General features: G+C 43.4%; 1 protein-coding gene across 1 annotated transcript; it reads left to right on the top strand.

Annotated features, from left to right (window-relative positions):
• Positions 1 to 490: 490 nt before the first annotated feature.
• Positions 491 to 19,955, top strand: RGS5 (regulator of G protein signaling 5). The gene is made up of 5 exons (XM_053391227.1): positions 491 to 647; positions 10,665 to 10,775; positions 17,357 to 17,418; positions 18,610 to 18,776; positions 19,657 to 19,955. The coding sequence occupies exons 1-5, from the start codon at positions 604 to 606 to the stop codon at positions 19,816 to 19,818; spliced, it is 546 nt and encodes a 181-aa protein (XP_053247202.1). The 5' UTR covers positions 491 to 603; the 3' UTR covers positions 19,819 to 19,955.
• The last annotated feature ends 1,110 nt before the right edge of the window (positions 19,956 to 21,065 follow it).

Here is a 21,065-nt window from a genome sequence, read left to right as displayed (position 1 = left end):
CATAAATTACAGCAACAGTGAAATTTAGAACAAAGGTCCCAGATCATGCACGTTATATCAATCCGATTTATAAAACCTTGTTTATATTGCCTTTATCTGCCTCCCTGTCCAGTTCTCTTCCCCTTTCATGTTCCCCTTTTATTTGATTATTTGCATATTTATGCTAGTAAGTACTGTGAACACAGCTATAGAACTTTAAAATGCTATATGTGTGTGTGTGTAATGGAAAGCTATTATTATATTGGAACTGTAAATAAATCCTTCAGGATTTTACTGACTTTGCCCCACAGATTCGGAGAAGGACTGGGTTGTCCATAATTTGCAAGGTTAAATGCTGTCCATGCTTGCTTAAGCAGCTAACTTGGGAAATGCAAAAAGGAAGGTCCCCTCTTTGCCTCCTGAGGAGGTCTGTGCCTGTCCGGCTAATGCTCCTTCGCTCAGAATCACCACATGGGACGTGATTGGCCAAGGGGGCTGGCAGGGATTCAAGGCAGCCTCTATATATTTCTGAAAGGAAGCCGGCTGCCGCGTTCCAGACGGAGTCTCAGCCTCCCCTCACACACAATCTTCTTGGCATCAAGGACACAATAACCACACGGCAAGATGTGCAAAGGACTAGCTGCCTTGCCCCACACATGTCTGGAGAGGTGAGAGAACCAGTTTGTCTCTTTAAGCAGGAAAATTAATGGGTTGATGGGCTGAAAAGGAACACAGCAGCCTTTTCTCAGAAGGAGAGTTAGCGTACATCGAAGACAGAAAATATATCCCTAGCATGTTAGGATGTTCTCCTGCTCTCATTCATTTCAGTGTAGATTGTGCAGGAGAAGTGCCAGGTGGTGTCAGGATGGTATAAAATGAGTTTCATCAACACAGTCAAGAAATAAGGTGGCTGAACAGAACAGAAAAGTACAATTAACTGAGTTAATTTGTTTTCTATTATGCATGTATGGAACCAGAAAGCTAATTAAATTATGGATTTATAGAGGTGGCTGGCTTAGAGGTGAACTCTTATTTTGAAGAATGCCATAGAAGGTTCTGTTAAGGCAAAGCAAGAATGTGGAGAGTGAGCTGAGTTCTCCGCCGTCTCTACCTTTTAAAAACTTGTTTTTATCCCAGTAGGATTTATTTCCATTTTTAAACCCATACTGGGAGGGGAAAAAATGTCTTAATAGGAGTCTTCTTGAGAGGGACTGTGGGTGGGGAGAAGGCTTAGCTCTTACTCTGTTCATCTTTAATGCATTTTAATTCTCCTTTACACACACACACATTCTACTTTATATGGATTTGATACAGGTCGCATTCTGCACATGGCCTGCTTTTAATTTAGCCCTAAGCCATGAGCTGAATGGTAATGGCCTTTGGAAATATACTGTGCTCCTTTAAGCCTCAGTTGGCTATCTGAAATATCAGGATAACAATACTGAAATAAATATATTAGGATTTCCATTAAATCAAATAACAGCCATTAAACCAAATAACAGATGAGATAACGGTATAAACATTTATTTTATAAGCAGCTGATAATAACTGTAGAGATCCTAACTTAAAACAAAAGCAAAGAAGCGCCTTTGTCTCTTGATGAAACACTTTGGAGGCCTGAAGGTTTCTAGATTTGCTGCTTGCTTGCCCCTCTGGGTGAATCCAAACCATCAAGCCCAGCTAACCAGATAATTTCTGCACAGGAATTGTACCTACAGTCATCCTGATACTGCTTCCACAGGTCATCATAAAGATTAGTGCAATCATGGATGAAGTTCTTTCAGTATTCTAAGTGCTAAGGATTCTATATGTTCATAGCTAAAGCTGCAGTCAACCTCACTTACCTGGGAGTCAGCCCCATCAAATTAACGGGACTTACTTCTGAGTAGACATGGTAGAATTGCAGCACAAGTATATCCTTATGTAGCCAAAATGGCACCATCCCTACACAAGGGAGAAGTATCTGAGGGCTGGGGGTTTTTGTTTTTTTGCAGAAGCGGGACACCTAATGAAGCAAAACAACAAAACAAAACCCTAAACAACCCTGCTAGGTATATGTTGGTGGGAGTGGAAATAGAAATATATCTCTCCTCTTTCTGAGAGCGCGTGGAATGGAGTATTTTGAAAAAAGCTGACATTCTGACTGCCTGGAGGACTGAGCAGAGAGTGCACACCACACTGCAACATTTTGTTTCAGGTCTTCTTATTTAGTAGTGACTCTCTTGTTTCTAGCTTGTCACCACAAGCAAGGCAATGGGCTACTGGTCATTCTTTAAACCCAGGATGTCCGTGTTTTTTATTACTCAGGAGTGGGGTCAAGCTATATTTGGATTGTAGGGGGAGAGCAATCACTAAGCATGCCGTGTGCAGCCCCTTCTTGGGTTTGTCATGTACTGCTGGTGCTAGCTTGGATTTCTTAGTAAAAGTGCATACCTTTCAGGATTTGTTGGGTGTCAATGGGTTTTTAAAAAGAAGGTACTACATGGGAAAGCAGCTCTACATAATACGGAAGACAGTAAACTAATTCTGTAGCTTTTTCTTGAGACTTTGGACACCTTAGCAATCATTCCTAGCAAAACACAGCTTTTGACTTTTCAACAGCACTTATTTACACACCTCCCCTATGACAAATTCTTCATGGCAGTGCTGACCCTTTCTTGTATTGCACTGGGCCTGCGGTGCATCAGGCAGGAGGGGACGCCCAGCGAGAGGAACAAAGGAGAGAAAGTGGTGAGAAACAAAGATGGCAGAAAAAACACGGACGACAACATGGGGGGGGGAGTGAAAGGGGGAGGCAGAAACTACATCCTCATGCACACACTTTTCTTCAGTTTGCCATTCTTTCACTTTTTATAGAGCATTCAGATTACATTACAATCTTGCATTTCAGCATTTTCTGTGTTATCTTTCTACCTCTATTTCATATGTGATTGTCGAGCAGGGGATGGAGGTTGTCTGAAAACAATTACAGCACTACCTTCTCAAGTGTGGCCAGGCAAAGGGGCATTGAGAGTTTCCAGGGCTCCTGTGTCTTTAATTAAAAGCATCCTGTTAGCTAGTTCAGCTTGTTTTCTGTAAAACATGACTGGGGGTGGGCAGGCTACTGACTATATTTGCCTTTTTTTTTTTTTACTGTTTGAACTTTTCAGTAACTGCCACAGACTGATCATTTATTTTCCTTGGTAGTGTAGAAATCTTCCGTTTATTTTTAATTTTTTTATATAGCATTAGTGTTATTTCACTGTGTGAAAATGAAAAGATTAAAGAGGAGGAAATCAGCAATGAAAAGTCCTGCACCCCCCACCCCCCGACTGCTTCTACAATTCACAGGAGCTAGAAGTGACAATATGGCAATTTAGAAACGGTCTTCAATCAGCAATAAAAAACTTTTAATCAGTCATCCCTGAGCCTTGCTCAATAGGAAGAAATGAAATGAAGTGGATCGGCAAACAGCATGTTTTTAATTAACATTAGCATCAATCTTTGCTAAATGGGACTGACTTCTCGTCGTAGTAATATTTATTAAATTTGTTTGTCACTTTATCTTGCCCAAGGCAACTCAAAACAATTTGTAACCAACCAACAAAAACAAACAAGTAAGCAAAACCCATTTAGATGCATTAAAACTAAGCGGGGCAGGAAAAATCCCAGTACATAAGAAACATCCCACCCACTTCTGAAAGGCCATAGATAGTTAAAGGTCAAAGGCCTGGTTGAAGAGGAATGTTTTTGCCTGGCACCTAAAGATGTAGGATGAAGGTGCCAGGCGAGCCTCTCTGGGAGAGCGTAAGTGGGGAGCCACCACAAAAAAGGCCCATTCTCATGTTGCCGCCCTTTGGGAGAACAATTCCTTCCATTGGGTAGCAGCAAACCCTCCAGCATTTCTCTGATGAATTGTGATAAACATAATGTGCTCAGGCACATGTAGCTTATTCTTCCTTTGAAAAAGAAAAGAAAAGCAGAGGAACAGGCGATGACTCCTGCTTGTTGATCAGCTGCCAGAGGAAAAAGATTCTGGCTTGGGCTCCGGGAGAATGCAGTACTAAAATGTGGGAACCCTAACCGGCAGTGTGAAGTCACATAGCCCAAAACCCAGTTTGCCATGTCAGTGAGCTGCCCTTATGGCCAAATGTTCCTGTTGCTTGAGCCAAATCCTGGCTTCTCTCCTGTGCCCGTCCCACACCTGCTCTGTGTCAACACCTGCTGCTTTGCTGTGTCCGCCATCCTTCAATTCCAGCTTTGCTTGACAGCATCTCTGGGTGCAATGCTTCGGTGTGCCTGGTGATGTGATGAAAGAAAACAAATGGGTGCTGTCCATGAGTTTTATTAGCCACAGGCTGTGACAACAGAGGTATCGTGATCAAAGAATAAAACAACAAGGGCAGGGGCCCAAATCTGTGTGGAAAGACACAAGACAAGAACTATCCATCAAAGAAAAAGCCTGGTTTTCATCTGATGAAACAGAATAGCAAGCCAAAGATAATTTGAGAACATGAAGACTTAACCAATGAAAAACTACAGAGGTCCCAACTTAAAAGGAAAAAAACCCCTCTTGATTTTTAAAAATTTTTTTTTGTGGGAACGGTCTAAATGACTTTGGGATCTGCTGCTTGTACATATACGTCTCCTTTCTACCATTTTACACTAAAGTGTACCTCAGGTTAAGAACTTAATTCATTCCGGAGGTCCGTTCTTAACCTGAAACTGTTCTTAACCTGAAGCACCACTTTAGCTAATGGGGCCTCCCGCTGCTGCCGTGTGATTTCTGTTCTCATCCTGAAGCAAAGTTCTTAGTCCGAGGTAATATTTCTGGGTTAGCCGAGTCTGTAACCTGAAGCATCTGTAACCCGAGGTACCACTGTACTGGTCACTCAAATCCCTGTCAGGAGAAAGATAATTTCACAAAGCCCACAAGTGTTAGTAGCTGTGGCCTGTGCTATTTTTCTAGACTCACCATGAACACCTCCCTCGTTCTCTTAGAATGGCAATGGTGCCCACCTGAGAGGAGTCGGAACTGAGTTCCGGTGAGTTCTGGCTGAAAAAAGCCCTGGCCATAGGCAATTTCAACACGAGTGGAAAGGGAAAGGCACCAGCGCTTCCTAGAATATGTCCCAGGAAACCAGCTGGTGCAAATACAACCTCAAAATGGTGAATAAGCCAACACTTCCTTTTATTGTGAATGCCATTTTATTTTGCAGAGCCAAACAAACACACCTCCTTTTTGATCTCTTCCTGATCATGGGATGGGATTAATTGATTTCTTTTTATGTTTTAATGGATTTTTCCCATAGTTGCTTTTGGAAAAACTGGACCCTTGGTAATACAACTAGATATGATTTGTTTTGACAACCACATTTTCTTATCTTCTTTTACCGTTTGGTTTTTGTCTGGACACTTAATAGTTATTTCATCATGTGTGCAGCAGCACCAACTTAGCATTGCTGATTTACAATAAACTGTTAATCTTATTTCTGTGACTGAGCTGGATGGTGTGAGAAAGGGGGCATGCAAGACTCAGACTCTCACGGGTTGCCAGCTTCAGCCATTGTTACTTGTTCCACAGGCTGTGTACCAAAATAAGGTCCGAGTTCCTCCCCTGGGGTAAATGCATTGTGACATGCCACCCCAGGCACACTGACACAGGGTTCATGTTTCCTTTTGGGAAGGGGCACGATGGAGACAGTGGTGTCTTTATCACATATGGTTGATTTACACATATATACAACCTGAACCTACGATGGAGGGGTTCACAGCATCAGCACCCCAAGAGGGTCTTGCTTCTCCCATAGCTGCAGCCTTGGATTCAGACAGACCCCCACCACTGCTCTCAAACATTGCTCTGCCTCTCCTATTCGCTGCTTTGTTTCTTGATCACAAAACTCCTCTCTCTAGCTCACATAGCTCCCCACTCTCCAAACCCGGGCTTTATCTGTTGAGGGAGGGGCCCCACATATTTGTTGTCCCACCAAAGTCTCTTTGTGCTTTGTCTTAATGGCTTGTCAACCTGCAGGCTAGCCTGGCTTAATTAACACTTTTAACACTTGCTAAATTGAGGGATTAATGCAGTATCACTCAGTTTAACACCCAAGGGTTTGATTAGATTTTAACACTTTGCTGAATCCAGGGCTTATAGTGGTCTAGCAATTTCCTGGAATTAGAAGCCTTTGATTAAATTCTAACACTTACTGGTTCCAGGAATTTAGAAGTGTCTAGCACACACAGAATTAATTGCAGGGCCACAGTGCCAAATAATGACAAGACACTGAGATGCTTGTTTTTAAGTTAAATGCAGCTGGGAAAGAAGGATCATAAACTACTCAAATAACTTTTGTTATTGGGCACAGCATAAATATTGAACATAGATGAAAACATGGCTTACAGCTTGGGAGGGGACATGATCCATTACTGCCTCCTGCTGATAAGGCTAATAGTTGCTTCATCAGGACTGTGGCGGCTGAAACGGCCGAACCCTCCTCCACATCCACCAGAATCCTAATCCTGCTTCTACCACGTCACAGCAGTCACTTAAACTTTGTGTGTATGTTTACTGCATTCTTGCAATTAACCTCATGTTTACTTTGGCCTTCTCCTGGGAATTGGGCCTAGTCCCATTGCATTCAGGCAGCCACATCTCTACCTGCCCCACACCTGATGTAGGGTTGGGGCAGGAGGGTATGCTTTGGGTAAAAGACTTCGTGGGCCAAATTTGAATCCCTGGCAGGCCAGGTTTGGCCCACAGGCTGGAGTCCCCCCCCCCCGCCCTCATGAGAAGACATTGCTGGACTGAGCACCCGCTCACTGTCCTTCTGTACAGGGGTTGCTGTGTCTAGAATCTGCTTGCTTGTTTGACCTAATAATGCTCCTTGCCTCTCGCTCCCATCCCGTCTGGCTTCCTCCCACATGACTTTTGGGCTGTGGTCCTGTTGCCACCTGAGATGCGGATTGCCACTGAGTTCTGATCTAAGCAGAAATTCAGCAGGTGCAGCCTTTCCTGGCATAGAGATAGGACAATACTTATTTATAAAATAGTTATTTATAAAACTGACTGAGCAACTGCTGTGCAGATAGAACAGGACCCAAACTGGGTGCAATCTCCTTGGCTAACTTTCTGGGGATGGGCCAGCAGGAAATGTACCCGTCTGAGTCCATGCTTCATTGTACACTCAGTTGTGTGCGGTATCAGTAGATGTCAGAAGCACAGGAAGGCAACATCCCTAAGCTCTGTCATTCCAAAGAAGTTTTCAGAGCTTCTGCTGCTTATGGTTTTTAATCTGCATTAATTGCAGAGGAGTTCTGCTTATCCAAGAGGTCTTTGCTTTGATATAGGAGATTCATTTGATAACCTGAGGATAAGCAAATAATATTGCTTAAGAAACTTTGGTGAAAGGGAAAACCACTTCTGGTGAAATTTGTCCAGAACTTAAACAGGCTTTAGTTACCCATTGGAAGATTCAATGCAGTTTTTCCTTTGTTTTGAGAGGATGAGCCTGCAAGGACCTCCCTTAGTCCAGCACAACCATAAAATATATTCAAAAAAAGTCAGAAGAAACTGCTATTCTTGCATGCTAAAACCTTGCATACCAAAAAGTATATTTTCTTTGAAGTTTCTAAAGCAACTAGTGTGCTTGTGTTTATTTCTAGGCTCAGGGACTCCCAGAATACAGAGTATTTTTTCTCATATTGGGGGTGGGGTGTTCCGTTTGCATCCACTCTCAGTCTGCATTTCTAATGAGAGTATCCTTACTCAAGAGACACCTCGGTCAGAAGAGAGCATGGGGACTTAGCCACCCTTTGGCCTGTGAAAAAGGCTTTTCCCAGGTCAAGTGAATACATTTCTTGGAACTACTGATTATGGAAATAGCCTTAGCATCTGTTGACGTCCTCCAAAGAGATGGATGAGTAAGATTTTGACTCCAGGGTCCAAAAAGCCAAGAACATCACGGTCAGTCTTCATAACTCTTGAGATTTCCTGCCTATGGAGAAAGGAAAAGAAAGAGGAAAATGGAAAGAAAGGAAAAGGAAAGGAAAGAACACTGTGCAGAGACGGCCTTTTAATAAGGCAATAGGAAGCAGTCCACTTTGGGCTTTGTGGATTGGGCACAACACAGCCATCGCCACTGGAGAAGTGGTGTGGTGGCTTTCAGTGAGCTATCGCAAGAGCCCTGCAAAATCTCCTGGACTGCTCACGAAGTCTCACCCAAAGCCACAGCCATGTGAAACAAGGCTTTGGCGTGGAGGTGGGAGCCGGGCACATATGATGGCACTTTCATATTTTGCATCAGGTGGCAAAGCAGGCCAGGCAGCCCCTGACACTGTGTCATTTGATATACTTTTAAATTAATGAGGCTTTCAAATTACTTGAGCCACCAATACAGGATACAGCTGCTTACAGCCCCTTCCCCATTCTCCCACTGGTTCCCTTGCCCACCCTCATCCATTGCCTGAGCTCTATAGATCGCAGAATTATTGTGGTGCCGTGTCTAGTGTGCTTTTCACAAACCAGGGAGATATGGGTTTCATTCCTGCTTTCTATGGAGCTCACTGGGGAAGTTTGGCTCAGTCATAGCCTCTCTCCATCTGCTGCATAGGGCTGTTGTGAGGGTAAATAGGGTAGCCTCCATGGGCATCCTGCGCTCCCTGTAGGAATAAAAGAAGAGCCCAGCTCAGTGGTACCAAAAGCCCATCTCACTCACTGAAGGCAGCCCTGTTTAGGGAAGCTTTTAATGTTTAACAGACCACTGTATTTTAATATTTTGTTGGAAGCCGTCCAGAGTGGCTAGCCAGATGGGCGGGGCATAAATAAATAAATAAATAAATGTTAATATAGTATCTTATATCCTACAGTGACCAACCAGATGCCTTTGGGAAACCTGCAAGCATGACATGGGGTGCTCAGGCTCCCCAGGAACTGGCATACAGAGATAGCCTGGAAATAGTATAAAGCCACCATGATTAGTAGCTATAACTATCAATAGCCTTTGTTGTTGCTGCTGCTGCTGCTCCAGGAATCTATCTAATCCCCTTTTAAAGCTGTTGACATGGGTGACATGACATCTTGCTGAAGCGAGTGGCATAGTTTACTTCCAGTATGTGCTGTGAAAAGAAGAAGAGTTTGGATTTGATATCCCGCTTTATCCCTACCCGAATGAGTCTCAAAGCGGCCAACAATCTCCTTTCCCTTCCTCCCCCACAACAAACACTCTGGAAGGTGAGTGGGGCTGAGAGACTTCAGAGAAGTGTGACTGGCCCAAGGTCACCCAGCAGCTGCATGTGGAGGAGCGGAGACGCGAACCCGGTTCCCCAGATTACGTGACTACCGCTCTTAACCACTACACTGATTCTCCCAACATTCAGCTTTAATGGTGATATATATATATATATGATTGCAAAAATACATTGTGGAAAATAACTTCCTACTGCCACAAGTAGTAATTGTTGGCACCTGTCCGTCTCGAGAGACAATGATGGAGGGCACCTCCAAGAGTGAGGTCAAACCGCTGCATTAGCAGCACCCAAGTGGCCTCTGCAGGGCACAAGCCTGAGCAGTGTGTATGGGGGTCCTAGGCTGCCCAGACAACAAGACCCCCCTCTCAGGCTTGCCGATGTGGCTGAAAGGAAAGGAGAGCAATATATTTGGCACCAGCTTAGCTGCAGGAGTTGCTGGAAGGAGGCGTGCAAGGTGTCATCCACCGGCCTTAGGGACTCCACTATGAATTTGTGTAGGGTTTACTCCTTAGCCTTTTTTCCTCATGTAGATATTCCGCAAGGCAGTGGAGGTTTAGGATCAGAGTATTCCTTCTCCTAGATGGGCTGCCTTCTCAAGTGGACAAGCCCCACCTGCCCCTCACTTCCCTCTACAGCATGTGCAGAAACCGCCTTCTACTTCTAGGTAGTGGTAGGAGGGAACTGCGAGGGTCCTGAGAGTAGTTAGGAGACCCCTCTCACCATGCTACAGTTTCCAGCACCCTTACAAAAGTACACTTCCCAGGACTCTTTGAGAGCAAGTGTGGTGTGGTGGTTAAGAGTGGTGGACTCGTAATCTGGGGAACCGGGTTTGCGTCTCTGCTCCTCCACATGCAGCTGCTGGGTGACCTTGGGCCAGTCACACTTCTCTGAAGTCTCTCAGCCCTACTCACCACACAGAGTGTTTGTTATGGGGGAAGAAGGGAAAGGAGAATGTGAGCCGCTTTGAGACTCCTGAAGGGGAGTGATAAAGCGGGATATCAAATCCAAACTCTTCTTCTTCCAAAACTTTTCTTTGGGGGAAGATACAATTATTAAAATGGAATAAGAGTCTTTTAAAGGCATGGTGTGAATGTGGCCAGTAGACTGGATGATACCCAGGATAAAAGGGGGGAGGTCTATGCAATCAGAATAAGATGAGGAGGGATGGTTTAAAGTCACTTCAACTGAGGGCTCGTCCACCCTAGACAGCATGGATCCAAGAGATTTCCTGCTTGTCCTGTGCTTTCTAGGCACAGGTCAGAGTGGTTTTCCATTTGCCCTGTCACTTTCCCTGGGAAAATCTGCTCTTTGCCACTGAATCAAAAAAATGTAGAAGCAACTTGAAGAACTACCTCTTATAAGTTACGACAAATGTATTCAACTGTCTCAGACTAGCATTTATTGAATACAATGTCAGCTACACTTACATATTTTTTTTTTTCATATATCTCTCCCTCCAGAGCCAAGGAGATCAAGACGAAGTTGGGCACACTGCTCCAGAAGCCTGACTCGGCTATTGACTTGATTATCCCTTACCCAGAGAAGCCGGAAAAGCCAGCAAAGGTCCAGAAGTAAGGATATAATAATTGGTCCACTCTGTGACCCTGTTTTCTGCTGTTTACATTTTTCCGTTTTGCTGAAGGCCATTTTCTAGCAATGTTACTTTTGAAAGTGTGGTTGGGTGAACTTTTGCAAAACATTTGAAGCTTATTATTCATTTTAATACCCTTGTCAGCCTCTTTGAACTTTGAACTTTTAAAATGACAAAATCCAAAGGTAAGCAACATTTTAAAATAAAACGAGTCAACATCAAATAGCACAAACCACAGCAGCCAGTTAGCAGTGCATCCATGAATTAAAAAGTCACTTGGAGCAAATAAATCTTCAAAGCATTTTGCAAAAACAAGACTGAAGGGGTCAAGCCAACTATATATCCCTTGAGAGGGAATTCCAGAGTCGAGCCACCACTGAAAAGTCCCTGTCCGTCAACCAATCTTAGGCAGGCCAATAATCTGGGTCTCCCTTGCCAAACTGAAGGCACAGGCAGGTTTGTACAGGCACAGGTGGTCTCATGCAATGTGGTCTCAAATTATGTATGGTCAGCTTGCAAACTGGGGCCAGAATCAGTGCAACTGGTACAGAGTCAGTGTAACATGTTCTGACCACCTAGCCACAATGAGAAAACTCTTTCTGTACTGTACAAGTTGAAGTTTCCAAGTCGTTTTCAACAGAAGCTCCACATTCTGAGTGCGTTGCCATAGTCTAGTCTGAATGTAACAACTGTTTGCATAACCAAGACTAGATCAGCTTTCCCCATGTAGGAAACAACTGGCGTAGTGGCATGGGCTGGTGAAAGCATACCTGGCTCTGTGTTCCACAGACAATGCTAACCCTGGAGGAACCCTGCCCAAAGCTGTAAACATTGTCTTTCAGAACACAACTCCATCCAGGAGCAACTGAAGACTTAGTACCTCTTTCTTCATCTTAGTCCCAAAACATCCTCTAGACACCTGTCCAGGAGTTCTACAGCCTTCCTGGGAATTATAGGTGGAAACAGAGGTAGAGCTGTCTGTCACCAGAATCCTGATGACACTGCACATTAATACAGGCATTAACAGGGCTTAGAAATAAGTGTTTAAACAGGAAATTAAATGCCCCTGTGATATATGAGGGAATTAAACTTCATTTTACAAAAGGGGAAATAAAATCAGCTTGAAAGTTGATCCCATGGCTTTCACAGCTTGTCAAAGGGCTGTGAGTCGATATATTGATCCCCTGTCAGTTAATAAAACTTCAGATGTATATTAGCAGGTTTAGAAGAATAAGAGTTTTATAGGAAGTGTGCAAAGAAAAACCATAGTTAATGGTATCAACTGCTGGGAGGCATCTTGTGGTGGACGGCTCCCTTTATGCTGGCCTTGGAACCCTGGTGGCCTTGCTGCCTGCAGATCCACAGCATTAATCACTGTCAGTTTTATCTGAAGGAAAACAGTCTCCCATCTGTACTGAAGATAAATCAGTTCCAGGAATTGGAACAAAATGAACCCCAGTAGCATCTGCTTTTGTTACGGAGAAGGGTGGCCTCAGTGGGAGAAGGGAAACTACTGTATATTGGCTTTTTGGCCCTGAATCTGTTTCCAATTACTTCTAACGAAGGTTCTGCAGATAGACTGATCTGAAGATTGCATTGTGATCTGCATGGCTGTTATTGGCCTAGTTTGAACAATCATTAGAGACAGAAATTAGATAGATTGTGCACTTTTCCTTTTCAAAGTCATTAAGAACAAATTAGGCGATGTGCTTCATCTTGTCCTGATAATGGGAACAGCAGTCTCATCTTGTCAGCCAGTGGCTCCTCTGAGTTTCTGGAAGGAGGAAAGCATTCTGTTTTCTATTATTCCTACTGGAATAAAAGTTTGCTTATTTTTTACTATTTGCTATTTTTAATTTCTGATTTTGTGAATCATGCAGAAACCCCCACCCCCATTAATTACTGCCAAAGTAGCTGCATGCTTAAATACACAGACACAGACAGGCAGCTGCATAGCTTGTTTTTCTGTAGCTGTCCGGGGAGCCCGATTCTCACTGTGAAGGCAGCGCGTGGGAAGCAGAAGCTTATCTCTCCAGATCAGAATGGAGCCTTAGGGTGCTTCCAGATGGAGGTCTATTGTGGAATCAGAACTGCCCCATGCAGCATTCACACAACATCAAAATGTCAACTTATACTTTTTTTTACATTTTATTTGGATTTCTTCTTACTGTGAAAAACCAGTTAGATAAAAATCACCCATCATTTCTCTGCAGTCACTGCTAGTGTGTGGAAGCTGCATTTTGGGGGGTTGGCAATTTGGTGTGTGTGTGTGTGTGTGTGTGTGTGTGTGTGTGTGAGAGAGAGAGAGAGAGAGAGAGAGAGAGAGAGAGAGAAGATTTATCAGTGGATGGTCCCTGCTATCATACATTGGCAGCTGGTGCCCATGGAACCTGGCAGGGGTGCTAGGAAGTCTTGCCCAGTTGTTCTGGTTTTCTTCCCAGCCTCCTTGCTTGCAAAGACGTGGTGAATACTTCAGCACTGCTGTTGTCCTAAGACTAGGACTTAGCCACACTTAACTTTTGCTCTTCTCTTTCCAAGCAGAGGACTACTCTTTAGAGCTCCCTGTCTGAGCATGGGGTTTTTTGTTTGTTTTTGTTTGCCCCGGAGCTTTCCTCTTTAAAACCAGCTCTTTGCTGATTCTGATTTATCATCAAAGAGTGGGTTTTCCAGGGAAAAGCAGCAGGGGCATAAAGTGTGGGTGAACCCACATTTGCTTTTCTGCTGGGAAAATAGTTGTGTACCTCTGTCATTCCTCATACTCTCCCTATGCAAGTTTTTTTTTGAAGTTTTATTAATATGTAACACCTAACCCTAAATTCTGTGGCTCAGAATTGCTGCCATAATTTCTAGTGTGGGTTCATGCCAAAGAACCCACATTACTCAGAAGTAAGACCCACTGAATTCTACTGGGATTGCCCTCAGAGAAGTATTATATGGGATTTCAGTCTGAATTGGTAAGTCTTAGCCAGCAGTCCCACAGGGCTGTTTCCAAGGGCCCTCATGACTTTACACTGCAATCAAATAAACAGTTAAGACCAGGATTTCACCATCTCAAGCCTTGGGGGAAGCACGTGCTTTCTGAAGGAAAAATCAAAAGGCACATTCACCTGAATCTTCTTGGGGGTTGGGTGGATGGAGTGCTTCACTTCATACAATCTCCTTGGCACCCACATGCAGGGTCCTTCAACCAGCTCTTGTCTCCACCAGTTGGCATGCAATGCCCAGCTGCCTTCTCAAGCTGAATGTGAAGGGTGTTCTGCATAAAAGCTACCTGCCATTTTCTTTGGATCCTGCCTTAACTCCTGAATGTGTCCTTCAGTGTGAGTGGGGGCTGCAGTGGTCTCCACAGGCCCAGCAAATGCTTCCCTCTTTCCCCAATTTTCCCAGTGGGATGTTGACAGAGATTGTTATGGGGTGCCCTGCTTGAAGTCTGGGCGAGTTCTGTGGATGGACATGAGTGAAATTTGCAAACTCTCTTGCTCTGGAGAAGCATAGATAATAATAATAATAATATAATAATAATTTATTATTTGTACCCCGCCCATCTGGCTGGGTTTCCCCAGCCACTTTGGGCGGCTTCCACAGAGACCAAAAATACACTAAAATGTCACACATTAAAAACTTCCTTGAACAGGGCTGCCTTAAGATGTACATAGAGACATCTGTACAAACAGGAGTTGTGTTCCCTCTCCCTCCCACCTTCTTCCACTCCTGAAATTAGGCTACTTTCACTCCAAATAGCCATGATTTCCTCTGCCCTCCTCTACACACCGGACAATGCTGTTTATCTTTTTTAATAAATATTTTTTTTCAAGCATCTTGCAAGTTTATGCATCTTGGTGTTTCTTTGCTACCTTATTATAAAAAAAATACACACTTCGTTTTTTAAAAAAACCTGAAAAGTGAATGTGAGGAGGTGTCTTTATGAGCTCAATCCTACAGGGAAATTTGCGTATCTGACAAAACCAGGGATAATGCAGCTTGATTACATCTGTGTACACCCTGGTGGGAGGCCTAACAGTATTTACCTTTATACAATTAAGAGTGCTTTACAAGTATACTACTATGCTGACTATAAGGTGCTTGCCAACATTTTAATTTTACATATGGGGAACTGAAGCTGAGAGAGACAGGAAAAAGCAGGGAGGAGAGAGAATGTAACTGACTGACTTATTTGCCCAGGCTACAAATTTAATCCATGGCAGAAGTGGCAACCGAAAACTCATATTTATTTGGTCTGGGATTCACAGATCCATGTCCAGCCTCCAGCTCTCCATTCATGGACCAACCACACTGATGGTTGTTTGCCTTGAAATAGATATGCACCACCTCTCAGAACCAGGCAGGTTTATGCCACAGTGGCCTCGCTTCTCTTCTTCTCCCTCCCTCTTGAGTGATGTTGCCAGCTTGCATCCACACACCCCCACACACCCCATACATGGCTGATGCTGCTTTTGTCTTAAACTAATCACTGAGGGCTTGTCCACACTTCCGCTTGTCCGGTGCCCAGAAAGCACAGATTTGATTGGTTTTCCCTTTGCCGGGGAAAACCTGCTCTTTAGCTTTAAATCAGAATAAACACAATATTTGCTCCAATTGAGCGCTAAAGTGTGGTTTCCTCCAGGGGAAAGCAGTGAGACAATAAGAAGTGTCGATAAACTCTTAATTTCAAGCCCTGAAGGGTAAAATCAGATCATTATTATCTATGAAGAGTAAAATCAGATCATTATTATCCATTTCATTGCTGTGAGAACCCTCTGGCATGTATTGCCTGAGACAAAGGGGGTCATTGACTACATCCCTTAGGAGGGCGTGGGAACTGATGCTGGATCTCTGGGAGGGACAGAAGCAGACCCCAAAGCCACAGCCAGAGCAGGGGAAAGAGTTCAGCCTTCAGAGAACTTTTGAGAATGAATGAATGAATACTCAAGGGATACGGATGGAGATGGATCATTCCCCACTCTGCTCCAGACTGTTTCTGCCTAGTTCCACACAAAATAAACTGGAGATGTTAAAAATGGAACATTGGAAGCAGTGTAGGAGCCCCTGCATGGTACTTCAAGGCCTCAGGGAGGAACTGTGTGTTATACTCAAGACAGGACTATGGCCCAATACTGCTACCCCATGTGGAATTCCTTCTCCCTCGCTCATAGAATGTGGGATCATAAAGTGCCTTTCCCCAAGCCTCACTCCAGCACACTGTCTGCCACGAGAGGGAAAGTGTATGGTGTGATTGTCATGGTTTTGCTCCATAACGATCCAGAGCAAGTCACAACAAATAGTTAGCAGAGTAAGAATGTTTAAACTCGATGCAGGGTTCCAAAAAAGATTCAGACACAACCAGCTTCATCCAGTATTATTTACTGAAGGCAAATGAGCATAACAGTCACAAATCAAGTTGCAGCAAAACCTTAACTTACACTTACAATAAGCATAGCTGTCAACGTTTCCCATTTTTAAGGGAAATTCCCTTATTCTGAATTTCTTGGGATTCCTCCCAAGAAAAGGGAAAATTTGACAGCTATGACAATAAGACTAAAAACTTAGCACTTAAATATACTATACTGTATACAGATTACCGCAAAGGAATGAAGTAGAGAGAACCAAGAAGGAAAAAGAGAAAGTGAAACCAGGCTCTTTTGGGCCTGTTCTTATAGGCAGAATGACCTTGGGAGAGAAAGATAACAGGACCAGTTTAAAGCAGCTTAATTTAGGGTTGCCATATTTCAAACTGTGAAAATCTGGACGGAAAGTTAAGCTTTGTTTTTGAAAGTTGTTGAGCTTTTTGGGCAAATTCACAAAAAAAGAAGTTTTTGAGCTATTTTTAAGGAAGATCGCCAAAAACACTGCTGACATGCCATATGTCCGGATTTTCCTGGACCTTTTAGCGATTTCTACCTTGAATACTGGAATACTGCTTCTGACTGCAGTACTCCAGATATGTCCAGGAAAGTCAGGATGTATAGCTGCCAGTGGTGGGGAATCTGTAGGACTCCATTGTCCCTGTTGGCCATGCTGGCTGAGATGGATGGGAGTTGGTACCTCAAGTTTGCAGCATCACTCAAACCTGGAGCCTGAGGAAGTATGGAGTCTGTGCACCCATAGGTTTTACCTAATTCCAAATCTCGTTCCCCAGGTCTGTTTTTTACATACGTAAACAAACAAACAAACAAACAAACAAACGGAGATGTTAGCTAGGTTCTCCATTGTCTCATCTAGTTGAACCATGAGCTACAAACCAATAAGTCCTTAGTATGACTCTCCCTTCTGGCATAAACTCAGTTGCTGAACTTATGCGAGTCACTACTCATCTGCACATCAGTCTGCTCATATGTCGTATAGGGAGGATAACATCAATCTTCCTTCCAGGGCTGTAGTTAAATTATGTGTGTGAAGTGCTTTGAACAAGAATAAAGTCAAAATGCTAAGTGATTATTCTCAATCCTTCTCTACTGTGATGCCTTCAAACACCGACAAATTCTTTCTGCGATATTTTACCAGTGACTGTTTTCACTGACTTTAATGGGTGTGCCTAAATATCTCCCCCTCTCATCTTTTCAGACCATCACCAGAGGAGGCTTGGCTGTGGCGCAACTCTCTGGAGAAACTCCTGCAAAATCCATGTGAGTTTGCTGTGGGATCTCCCACTACTGGGAGCACCTATTCTAGCAAAGTTAGAGTCCTTGCAGGTTGTGGGTGTGAGCAGGTTAAATCATTCTTTGGGAATGACAAGGTAGAAGTGCAATCATAAGTATTTAGTAATAATGACACTAAACAAGGGCTTTGGATGAAAACTGAATGGTACTGTGCCACAAACTAGAGACATGGAGGAATACAGATATACAGGTAATAAAGCTGTTGGTAGTAAGGCAATATGACAGAGGGGAAAACCCAGTATGCTTCAAGCAATTCATAGGCATGTGACATGTGCAGAAGTTGAATTGCAGCCACAAGTTAGTTAGAGCAATTAGACTCTAAGGACATAATGATTTAAATGCCATTGTCTCCATTCATAAGGAGCACAACAAATTCCTCCCTCTCCCATATAGCCTGCCTTCATGTGAACTGGAGCTTCTGTGTCTAATAGTCCCTTAGTATGGCTTGCTAGAATCCGGCTACATTATCCTCCTCCAAAAACTACTTATTATTATGTGATAGATTCAAACAAGAGAAAATGGAACTGGAATAAGAAGTTGGGGTAGAAATACATCGTTCTGATACAATTTGTAGGTACGATGGAAGAAAAGCGATACAGATATTGAATAGGGGAATCTGCATTTTCCATGTTGGAAGCCAATGTTCTCTCTTATTTGAAAGTGTAATGGTTTTAGGGGTTGCTCGTGCGTAAGTTACCGCCGCTCTGGGCTAGGTTGCCTGGTTAAACCTTTTCTGTCTGGACAGCCATTCTCTCCGTGGCTGTTCAGTCGCTAGCAGCATCCGTCAGTGGGCGTTTCTTGAACCTCTTCCAGCAAAGAAGTTCTTTGACGCCAAGTCGCCGCCTACTCTCCCTGCGCGGAAGTCTTCTGCGCAGGGTGGGTGTGGGCAGCGGAGGACCCGTGCTCTCCTCGCTGGTCTCCCGCGAGGAGTCCTGGAGCCTCCTCTCCGCTTCCCCCATCGGCCCCCCTCTATCCCTGGTGTTACGCTGATTTTCTTCCCCAGCCGGAGAGCTGCCTCTCTCCCTGCTTGGCCCCTCTCCAGCATCGCTGTGGAGCCTTGCCTCCTCCTCTAGCTCCGATGGCAGTTCCCTGACAGAAAGGATTATGGTGAATCCATTATTTTAAATGATGACCTTTCCCCAATTTTTCCCTGCGCAGACGGTCTTGCTAGCTTCAGGACCTTCCTCCAATCTGAGTTCAGCGAAGAGAACATTGAGTTCTGGATTGCTTGTGAAGACTATAAGAAAATCAAAGTGCCTGCTAAAATGGCCGAAAAGGCCAAGAAGATCTATGAGGAATTTATCCAAAGTGAGGCTCCCAAAGAGGTCAGTTATTTGCATTGAAAGAAGTTCATAAATTTGCTGTATGCTAACAGTTGTCTCTGGTGGAATGATCTCACGATATTATCCCCCAAATCACGAGACAATTCTCTAAACTATCCCCTGACTGTATATCATAATGATTTGCTATTGCAGTGACAGTTACAGCATTGCTTCCCAGTCATCATGCAATATACTTGGGAACTCTACTTTTACACCTTTAATTTTTTTAAAAAATTGAATATCTACCGTAAATTAAAGTTGTAGTAGAACTTTGCTCTAATTCAAAGCCTGCTAAATTCAACAGGCTCTGCCAACATTTTCAAATTAAAATTTGTATCCTTTGAAATTTTACACCTGCCACATACAGCCCACAACCAAGACTCATGCACTGATTCTAGGGAAGAGCCAAGAGCTCAATGCTCAGGTTCAATTCCTGGCATCCCCTGCTAAAAGGATCTCATGTTCAGAAAATGCTCCATCTGAAAGTCCAGAATACTGACTCAGAATGAGGTAGCTTCATAACTGGTATTTGTAGCAAAAATTCACAATCTACATTGCAAATAAATTCAAATATTTAATTATTTTTGCATTTGTGTTCTAGATGTTCACTGCATTATGGCCCAGATTAATTTCTGATATTCCTGGTTTCATGTTTGCCATTGTTACAAACATTTATTTATTTATTTATTTATCTATCTATCTATCTATAATTTGCACCCCACCCATCTGACTAGTTTGCATGGGAGAGGCATGTTGGCAGTTCTGCCATAAATCCAAGTGCAAAACGTATTTTTAGTAGCTCCCTTGCTTTAAATAACACTGTGAAGGAACAGGATTGGTTTGATTTCCACAGATAATCACTTCTCCCCTCCTTCTTACCTAGGTGAACATTGACCATTTCACCAAATCTGTGACCATGAAGAACCTGGTGGAGCCATCTGTGAGCACTTTTGACCTGGCCCAGAAGAGAATCTTCATGCTGATGGAGAAGGATTCTCTGCCCAGATTTGTGCGTTCCAACATATATCAGGAATTAGTAAAGTAGCAACGTGGCAGAGCTGTGCGGGGAACTGCTACTCCCTCCCCAAGCAGCGTTCTTACTTCCTTACTCCAGTTATCAGTAGCCAGCGTTTGCTAGTCATCTGCGTAGTTGTTTTGCTTTATATATACAGTATATATATATATATATATATATATATTAACCTTCTAGAGTTCAAAGGCTGTGTTGTTAAAAGTCTTGCCCACACTGTTTTGGTCTCTCTGCTGTTCCAGATGATTTCATATTACAATTTCTGAAATTTTTGTTCTTCTCCATGAATATCACTGTTACAAAAAAAAGTAAAAGTAATTAGATGGGCACACCTACCTAAAATACAACAGATGTCAACTGTTGAAACCTATGCTACTTGTATTTATTATCCCATCACCTATCCATCGCATGTCTGTGTCTAATCAAAGATAAGGAGGTTGTGGGGTCTTGAACTGGTGCATTGGGACCCACTGGGGACTTGCGGCTGGACTTTTGGTTGGTAGCAGCAGCAATACCACCATGAAAATATATGGTGTGACAATAAAAAGTGGGTCTCCAGTTGCCTGCTTGGGCTAAGGGTGGGTCCCTGGTCTGAAAACGTTGAGGACTATTACTATAGAAAACAGGTTTTGACCTGCATAGGTCATCCTGTCCTTTGTAGTAGCCATGAGGATACAGCATGACTCAGCTATATAAGGAAGATAAGAAAGGAAAAGGATGCGCATCAGCCCACATAAATAACATTCACTCTCTTGTGCCTTTTTACTTAATTCTTTCACTGAGATCATATTCACATACTCCCACGTCAAAAGTTTGTTATCCACTAGGTCATTTTATTACTGCAATTTCATCCAGGGAATGTTATTCAGATATATTGTTATTGGGTGAGAGCAGGCACTTATCATGCCTCAGTAAACCAAACAAGGAATATGACAGAAAATTACAGCTCTTTGCCAATTAAGGGAGCATTCAAACACGCATTTGCCACATGAAACTGATGGTATAAAAACTCAGCTTGCAATAATGATCTATATGTTGACATGGGGATGTGGGAATTAGGCAGGAAAGCCAAGAGGTTTGTCAAGCTTCTTGTGGGCTACATGCAGCTTGGTGGAACATAAGTTACACCAAAGCCTGCTCCACTGTGAAGAAGGCTGAAGAGAAAGTGATAGTTTTTCGGTCAGCAACTGATGTCGCTCCAGCATGTTCTGCTGGAGTTGAGGGAAGGGATGTGCAATTAAATCATTTTCAAAATACCCACC

The sequence above is a fragment of the Podarcis raffonei genome, chromosome 6 (genome assembly GCF_027172205.1).
Source record: "Podarcis raffonei isolate rPodRaf1 chromosome 6, rPodRaf1.pri, whole genome shotgun sequence".
NCBI lineage: Eukaryota > Metazoa > Chordata > Lepidosauria > Squamata > Lacertidae > Podarcis > Podarcis raffonei.
Note: the sequence above shows the minus strand (reverse complement) of the source record. Positions and strands in the feature narration are given on the sequence as shown.